At 50.2% G+C, this 9,408-nt stretch overlaps 1 protein-coding gene across 1 annotated transcript; it reads right to left on the reverse strand.

The window, feature by feature from the left end:
• Positions 1-5,850: 5,850 nt before the first annotated feature.
• Positions 5,851-9,408, reverse strand: COPS7A (COP9 signalosome subunit 7A). The gene is made up of 7 exons (XM_072879940.1): positions 9,047-9,408; positions 8,869-8,944; positions 8,205-8,293; positions 7,927-8,129; positions 7,342-7,447; positions 6,847-6,998; positions 5,851-6,473 (listed from the first exon to the last, which is right to left on the reverse strand). The coding sequence occupies exons 1-7, from the start codon at positions 9,206-9,208 to the stop codon at positions 6,434-6,436; spliced, it is 828 nt and encodes a 275-aa protein (XP_072736041.1). The 5' UTR covers positions 9,209-9,408; the 3' UTR covers positions 5,851-6,433.

Raw genomic sequence — 9,408 nt, forward strand, 5'->3', positions numbered from 1 at the left:
GAGTAAATAAATAAAACCCAGACACATTGCCAAATTGGATGAGGGTATCACACAGGAGGACGTAGGTGGCCTTAAAGATGTCAGTAACAGCAAAGGGACTAAAGTTAGTAGCACAAAGTAAAAGCAAAAAGGCACACAGGACCTAAAAATCAAGACTTTCTTAGCTGTAAACTGGACCCTCTGATTATAACCAGCAGAAAAGAAGAAAGATTCAGGATCACCAGTGAATCATTTAATAACTGTAAGGACCTGCTGAGCCATTGAGGAGAAGACACGCAATCTGGGAGGCATTTCTAGTAGCTATAGGTATGTGTTACTGTTGCTGTGCTACAAGACTTCACCTGTGGAAGAGAACTGCTCATTTCTAGCCAAGAAAGCTTAATTTGAAGTGCAAGTAAGAAAAAGCTTGTAGGTAGCCACCAAGCCTACAAGGTATGGAGAGCTCACAATGGATGAGGAGGCTGGTTTGGTTAGTTAAGCAAAGTGAAGTCTATACTCAAGGGAAATAAACACCAGGGAGGAAGAACAGCTTCAGCTAAAGCCATACTGGCACAGGCACAAGAGAATATAAACTAGCTGTGAATCCATTTAAGCTGGAAATTAGAAAAACTTTCTAACCATAGAGCAGTCAGGTTCTGGGGCAGCCTGCCAAGTGGACTACTGGGGACAATAACATTAACCAGTTTTTGGTTGGCACTTGAGAAGCTTTCACAAGGGATTATAAGACTGTACTGGTAAGAGATCACACTCAGTCACCAGGAGCCTCCTTCTCATTTCTGCTCCCACTGAACAGATCATCCATCTTCCCACATCCGAAAGCCAGTGCTAAATGCTTCAGAAGCAGATGCAGGGAATCCCGCAGGAGACAGGGCAAAGCCTCCCCAGGAATATTTTCTCCTGATCCGAAGGGGCTGGGGCTTCACTTGTGCTTTGGAGCAGGAGGGCTTAGAGTTGCTTTTAATGCATGCACAAGTGCTACAGTAATTCTGGACATTCTTGTTACCTGTATATAAGGGTCACGGCTCTTGAATCCAGCTGACATTTCAATATCTATTTAATTCATCACAACATTAATATAATTGCACAAAGAATTTTGTTGCAAATTAACTCCTTTCCCCAGCAGTGGAAGAGTCTGTCACCAGCAGAGGAGGCAGAGGAATATCCAGCCCAGTTCCACACCGCACTGGCAGGGATGCTCCCAGAAAACTGGAACAGCCCTGAAGAGAAACACCCAAGAGGTGGGTGGCTGAGGAACCAGTAGAGAAAGCAGGTGTTTTTTTCTGAGTTTTGCAGCTAAGTGCTGACTAGTACTAGGAAAAGGGATGAGGAAAGAAGAGCCCTGCGGGTGGGAACACAGACAGACACCCATGGAGAGGATGGCAAAGATGGAAAGGGGTCACAGAAGGAAAACAAGCAGCTATTCCAGGGCATAAAAAGGAGTCAAGAAGGATGTCAGGGATCTGAGAGATGCATTTGCAGCTGCTGACATGGACCATGGGACTCTTTCGACTACTCTACCTTGCATTGCATTGTAGTCCTGCAGAGCCAGGGCATCATGCCAGGAGGCCTCGTCCAGTGGCTGTTGTCAGCAAGGAGCCTTTGGGAGAAGGTACAGCCCCGTGGGAGGCAGATCAGGACACCCATCCATCTGTGTTAGTTCACCCAACAGACCAGACTGTCAGGCACTCACCTTCCACAAAAAGCCTTCAGACAGGAGGTGAGTCAATGCCCTGCTAGAGCAGAGGTGAGGCATCCTCGCTTTTAGCTCTGGGGGACCACACAGCCGCACGAACATCCTGCAGACCAGTAAAGGAAAGCTGGCCAGTGTCACTGTGACCTCTGCAGTGTTCCCACAGCCCTGAAGGATGCTGCAGCATGCAATCCCCAGCTGGTACTGGGGACCCACGGGAGGATGGAGGTGGTGGGCGCATATCCTGCTGCTGGGCAGAGGCAGGCCTGCCATCCTCCCAGGTCATGCCAGACCAGCCTGGGGAACCTGCTGTCATGAGATGTTCCCCCCAGCCATTGTGGCCTGGCACAAAGGAGGCTTGGTAATGTTTGACAGGTACTTTGATACACACCAGCCCACCCATTCATCAAAAAACAAACAAAAAAATACCCCGCATATGTCTCATTTGAAGAACAGAGGCAAGGGCGGCCTCAGCAACCCCCATAAACAAAATGTTGGCTCCCTTTGAGGGGAGCAGTGCTGAAGGCCGTTGAGCAAAAAGACCACCTCTACGTCCAAAGGTCCCCCAGCATAAACCACTGGAGGATGGGGAGAACATGGGCAAGTCCTGCAGGATCTTTGCCCAGCTGTTACACTCCTCTCCCTTCACCAGGTACAGATGGGCACTGCAGAGAACGCTGGGCTGCCCAGCACCATGGTGCCTGACCCCATCACCTTCAAGAAGGGGAGCAGCAAGGGCCCCAGAAGAAATGGTGTCCCCAGTAATGCAATACAAAGAATTATCCTCATTAACCATGATTCTTAATAAGAATCTGTGGCTACCTCTCAGCACAGGGCGGCTGGCAAAATTCAGACATCCCTCTCCCCAGCCAGGTGTGAATTGGAAGAGTAGGGATGGGGGACAGGGAGGTCCTGTCCTACCTCCTCCCTTTTCTGAATCCAGATGTGAAAGCCCCACATATAATACCCAAAGAGTGGTTGCAATGCATCACTGCGCAAGAGTCATTACACTTCCTGTGCTAGGGCTGGCAGATCTGCTCCTCAAGCTGGGATGAATGCTTCTCCATACCCTCTCTTCTACAATCCCCCAAACCTCAGTCCTCTGCCAGGGCTTAGAGTGTCATGTGTCCAGGTATTTCTGTTCTGCTCTACTCAGGGTCCGTTTTCCCAGTCTTTTCTTTGGGAGAAAACAGGGTTAAAAACACAAAGACATTTGAAATAAAAATGAAAACCTATAGTAATAATGCTCAGTACTTACCTCACTCTTGCCATCTGCAAAGTGATTTACAAATTAATCTTCACATCCTCTCTGACTGAAATTCAGAGTCACGGCTGAAGTGAGCAGGAAAATAAAAAGTGTGGTTTTCAGGTGAAGGGCAAAGGGAAACCTATACTCCTGCCTGCTGTTTGCCATTCGGCAAGGCAATATGCAGCGATATTTTCATTCTGCACTGCACACCTCTCATTTATTTTTCAGTCATACCAAAGGTCTGAAGTAATTTTATCTGCTACCTTCTGCTTCCTTTTTCTTAATGGAGGTCTTAAAAGGTGTTCCCTTTGAACAGTAAACAAAATGGAAGACTTTCAGAGCTGTGCCCCTTGAACAAATACATTTAATCCCAAACCCTTCTGAAATCCACAACATAACCAGCCTTGAGAGGGGCAACTAAGAAAATGGGAAGGGGGAACAAGGCCTGTGGCTGTGCTTGGCAAATACCGCTATCGGACCTGAGCCTTGGAGAGGGGGGAAAGCTAGATGCCACAAAACAAAGTTTGTCAGAAGCACACAGGCAGACTCCAGATAGCTGTGATTTAGCAGTGAGGATCCAAGCCTGGGACTTCAGCACAGCCTAGGGCTGGTGCAACAAGCCCCCCCAGGACCCCGTGTTGGTCCACGCTCTGGTTGCTGTCACACGTGCATAGGTTTTTGTGCTCACAAGACTGATACCAGCGTGTGTAAGGAGCTCAGGTGCTGCTCTGCCTTGCTGTGTGCTGTGCAGGGTGTTCACACAAGCCTATCACATGTGACTGGCACGGAGCTCTCAGTGCTCACTCACAGCACTTCCAACTCTGCTCCTGGGATCTGCAGCCTGGATTTAAACTGTGGATTCAGGTATTTAAAAAGACTCTTTGTGCCTAATAGCCACAGTGCAGTTAAAGAGAGCAAAGCCCACAGGTCAGAGAGGAGCTGAGACACTTGGGACAAAGAGCTGTTATGGCTGCTCTTCCTAAGCAGCAGCAGGACTTTTGTGGGGCACAAATATCCTCCTCCATTATTGGTAACTTCAGCTCTCCCTGGAGACAGATCCAGCCCTGTTACAACCACTGCTTCAGCCCAGCTCCCATTGGACCTCAGCCAGTTGTTAGGACAAATGCTTTGTCTGGCTGCTCAGCTTCATCCCAAGCCCATTCTGCTCTCTGCTTTGCATCACACCCCAACAGCTTTGCAAGCAGCTCCTTTTTCAAAGGGCATGAGGTGCCAGACATTTGGCAGGTGCTCAGGGCTTGCCAGGGATCACCTCCCCTCGGTACCTCAGTCCCAGACTAGCCCTTCCCAGGGAGTGGGAGAATCTGGTGCACACAGACATTATTGCTTCTTGCAGACAATTGCAAATGCAGAGACCACAGTGACTCTCCTCGTTGAGACAGATGAAGGTGATGCGATGCAGATGGAGGAAGGCTTGAGGTAATTTAAACAAAAGCTGAAAGCGTTGTCACAACCCCTCCCTGCAACTTATGGAAAACAGGACTCACCAAGTAGACTCCCTATTGCTGCAAATTAGCCAGACCTCCCTAGGTGGGTTGAGACAACCCCGGCTTAGCTGCCCCTTATGCGCTCCTGCAGCCAGATCTGCACCTCTCGTCTGGACAACTTCATGCCAAACCTCTCCTACTTGGCACTTTCTTGCCAGATGACTGCACCTAAGGGGCTTGATGCCTTGGGGCACAGGATAGGGGAAAGGTGTGGGGCTGCCCTAGCTCCTGGAGACCTCAGCTAGTGGCCCCAGGACAGCTCAGCACATCCCTGCCCCTGGCACAGCTGGCTGGTATGCCCTGCCCTGTGACCTTACACACAGGGAAGAAAGCTGCTTGAAATTTTTATGAGTTCATGGGTTCAGGTGACAGGGGTTTCCCACTGAAGGTCAGTGCTGTATTACAGCAGTCCAGAATTAGTAAAACAGCAATATTGCACAAACCAGCATTTTGTGGTGTTTGAGTATTAAGATGACATCACACCTTTCTACCACTAAAACAAACATGGTCTCACCCCCCTCCCCCCCCCCCCTTAACAAGGCTTGCTCCCACCTACACTGCCTCAGCTCCAGCTCTCACTTGTCTGCACAGGGAGCTGACCCAGAAGAAAACTCACCCAGGTCAGGGACTTGAAAAAGTCCATGCAGACAAAGATCAAGGCTTTCCCTTGTTGGATTAATTTTCCCGTGGTTTGCTCACACACAGACACCCAGTTTCAGGGAATCAAATTTTAGCAATGGCACAAGAAAAGAGGCAGAACCAAGCCAGGGTGGGAGTCACAGTGTCAATTTACATTTGTATCAGTGTACACCATCATGGAACAGCAGTGCGACACTTTCATTCGTCTGACTTGGCTTCAAGCCAGTCTCAAGAATGCATCCTCTGAAGAATCTCATGTTTTTTTCTGGGCATCTCACAGGAGTCAATTTAATTAAAAAGATCTTTTTCAACCAGACTCCAACATCACCCAAGAATGGCTTAAGCAGCATCTATACCATGAAAAGTCACCCAGATGGGCATTGGCTCTGTTCCCTTCAACTCTGTCAGACAAGCCCCCACATCATTTTCCATTTTGTCCAGGATCACTGGGCACGTAGTATTGACAGTTTTGCTCAATCTCTGCACCTTCCTCTGAGACTACCTGAAAAGCACCTCTTTTGAACATTCCAGATGCAAATCAATCACACAAGAAGCTCTTTAAATAAGATTCACGATTCATTCCTACTTTATGGACTCTCGTCCCAGCTCTATTGAGCTACTATGGCACTGTCCTTTGGAAAAGGAAGTGAGTATTTTGAGGATGTATTCCACCCAGAAATGGGACAGAGGCTCTCAATATCACTACTTATTTTGGAACATCCAGAATCAGTATACGAGACAAAGAGACACCACCACAGGAGCACAAGTTTATATAGATATGTCCATAGATCTACATTTTTATTGTTTTATATATATTTATAATATATTTATATATTTTTAAAAGAATCCCTTCAAAAACTACCCTCCCACCTAGCAAAACAAAGATTAAACAATCAAAGATGGCATCCTGGAGCAAAGCATCCTGGAGCAAAGCATCCCAAGGGTCTCAGAGCCAAAGTGATTGCTGAGCACCAGTGCACTCTTTCCAAGCTTCTGTGATACTCTGCGAGTGCAAAGGTGACCGACACAGTTTTATGACTCTTTAAATTGACCTGTCAAAAGACAGGGAGACAGAGAGAAACACATGGCCGTGGCAATGGGGGCTTGAGGGGTAGGGGAAACAGCAATGCATATAAATGGAAGCTTAGAGTATGAAATGCTGTGATGAAGAGGGAGGCACTGCCTAGAAAGTCAGTAAAGAAGATAGGAAAGAGAACAAACATGCAGGAGAATTAGTTGGCAAGATGGATCTCGGAGAAGAGCTCAGAAGCATCACACTTGGGACCCTTGCTACCCCTCCATCCCCCAAATGTCTTCCTCTCACCCTCCCAGTTGTGAAGGGAGATCCAACTAGTTTGATTTAGACCAAATCTTCGCGCTGCCCCGGAGCCTGTGGAGAGAGAAAAAAAAAACAAAACAAAAACAAAACAAAAAAACAACACCCAAACAATTCAGAGTGGACACTAAGGCTCATCCCTGACTTCCTTTTCTAAATGCACACAAGAAAAGCAGCTGACATTCTTCACAAGATGAGAACACAAGGAAGGCTTATGAACTCTGCTTCAGATCAAGAGTTGCAGAGGTCTTTCCCCAAATTAGCAGGAGACGAGCTCAGCTGGGACTACATATCTGACCATCCCATGTCCAGGGAGCAGACCCCTGCAGTCAGTAACCTCACTGCTCTGAAACAGGTCCCCCCTCAATTCACCTCCTGAACACACACACACACAGAGTGGCTCTGTTTGTTTGCCCCCACTCCTCACCCTTTGGCTTTGGAAGTTTTCTTGCTCGCCTGGCGCTGGTTGGTGCCAGGGGCCGGCTCCCTGAGCTCTGTTAGGTGCTGTTCTGGGTCTTGGGATGTGGCTGCTGCGGCGGCTGCTGTTGTCACTTTAATGGTCTTCTTCAGGTTTGCCACCTGCAACAGCAGAAAAGCAAGAATCAAGGAATTTCCCATGGTTTTTAGTTTGTTTTGGGTTTTTTTTGTAGTTTGCTTTTTTTTTTTTTCTTTTGAAAGCAAGCCCTGGATTTAAGAGCTGCGAGCTCAGGTCAAACAAAAGAGCTAACAGCTGTCCAGACCTCTGCACTGCAGAGAAGTGTTAAGCTGATTTAGGACTCTTCTTCAGGCACAAGCCCCTGGGCGGTCTGGCCTAGGGAAAAGGTAATGCCTTACTTGAGCAAAGACTGTGACAACCAAAGGGTACTGGTTCTAGCTATTTTTAAGCGAGGGGCACTGGCTGCTCCCTCCTCAGCCCACTCACCTCGCTCTCTATCTGCTGCTTAAGTGCCAGCTGTTGCTCTTTATGTTGGTTGGCCCGGCTAACCTGTTCTTCAATGCCTGACAAGACAACCTCGCAGCCCTGGCACCTGGAGAGAAGATGTAGAACTGAACAGGCCAGGTAATTTACACAGCATAGAAAGAACCGTGAAAGATGACAGATTTAAACTCTAGAGGCCAAAAAGACCAGAAGGTGATAGCTACACCAGGCAGGGAAGACACAGGAGCAGGAGTCCACTGTAATAACATAGTGACATTATTACCTGGGAGGGGGACAAATAACAAAGTGACACGAGGTTAGAAACTACAGATATATACTCAGAAAGCCTCCTGCCAACAGCCAGGACTGTGCAAAGGATTGCTGTGGTCTCATCACCCCTCTAGCAACAAACAGGGGAATTTGGAACACTACTTTTGGAAAATTACTTTCCATTGGAGTACGGGACAGGGCATCGAGTAGGCCACCTCACAACACTACCCCCCCCAGCGACACACAGAGGATCCAGGGAAGCCACCAGCTACTCCTGCAACCTTTTTTGGGCGTTAGTATTGGGGGCTTCCTCCTCACCACTCCTGCAATGTGCGGGTGATAGTGCTTAGCTCCTCCCTCCGGATGTCCCTCCCAATGCTGTAATCCACCTCCAGGCGCTGGTTCCGCTGATCCAAGCTCCCTCGCAGCACATCTGCATACACAGCCTCAATCACGAGGTCCTCCAGTTGCCGGACGTTCTTCAGCTGTAACTGCTCCAGCAGCACTGAATAGGGGATGCACTGTGGAAACATGATGGTAACTAGCATGAGGTAATCCCAGTACAAGGAGAACTCAGGGAAAAACAGGGCCACTACCTTGATCTTGGCAGCCAGAGTGACGACTGACAGGTGTCTCAGTTTGTTCTTCTGAGCCTCTGTCAAGGGAGGGAGGTTTGCTGCTTCAGCTATTGTCAGGGGAAAGAACAGGGTATAAGAACTTACACCTCATTTTCTATTTCCCAGCCCTGCACAGAAGCATCTGCACCATACCTTTTTCTTAAAGCTTCTGCACACCAATCCCCCAAGCAATGCTTCATCTTGCCAAGACATCCCCATTAATTCTCAGCTCAAAAAGACCTTTTCCAAGCAGCCTTTCCTCCCTTCAGCCTCAAGTCACCCTGTCTGGCCCGTGCCTTAATTATGGAGGTCTGCACATCCCAGTGAATACCTAAGTCTTTCCCCTTGCCCCTCAAAAACATCATTGTCAAGATGTTCTTGGGAATTCCCCAAGCGGCTGGCAAATGGTAGTATTAATTATTGTCAGGTACTCCAGTGGTCTCAGGCCCAAACTGCAATCGGGCATCTGTCGGGCCATAGCGATGGAGGCATGTTTCTTGCTGCAAAGGAGGGCAGTTTGGGTGAGGGTCTACAACAGCTTGGGGCTCTGGCACGTTTTCCGCACCGAGGGACCAGAATCGCCGGGAGGGGAAAGGGCCCCTGAACCGCGCTGTGCCCCCGCCGCCCCGGGGCCCGGCCTCACCCAGGTAGTCCGCGTAGGTGCCGTAGGCGAAGATGGTCAGGAGGCGGAAGACGGGAGAGAACTCGCTGTCGGCCAGCTGCGGAGATACAGGGTCAGGCTCCGCCGCCCTCCAGACCAGGCCGCGGGCACGGCCCGGCGGGCCTACCGCACGGGGCGGGCCGGGCCACGCCGATCTCACCTCCCGGACGGCGGGCATGTCCAGCAGCTCCCCGAAGACGTAGATGCCCGGGGCCTCCAGCACCTGGTGGATGAGGCTGGCGAGGGCGGCGCCGCGGGCCGCCTTGGCCAGCAGCAGGAACTGCTCCTGGCTCTGCCCCGTCACCTTCCCCTCAGCCGCCATGGCGCTACCGCCGCCGCCCCCCGCGGGGCTCGGGCCCCGCCGCGCTCGCCCTCACGCAGGCCCCGGCCCCGGCCCCGGCTCCGGCTCCGGCCCCGCCACCGGGCACCACCCGGCTCAGCCCCCACGCCGCCCCGCCAGAACTTCTCTATGGCACCGCCGTCGCAGAGCGGCGGCTTCCGGCTGCTGACGCTGCCCGGCCC

This window comes from Ciconia boyciana, chromosome 1 (genome assembly GCF_034638445.1).
Source record: "Ciconia boyciana chromosome 1, ASM3463844v1, whole genome shotgun sequence".
Lineage (NCBI taxonomy): Eukaryota > Metazoa > Chordata > Aves > Ciconiiformes > Ciconiidae > Ciconia > Ciconia boyciana.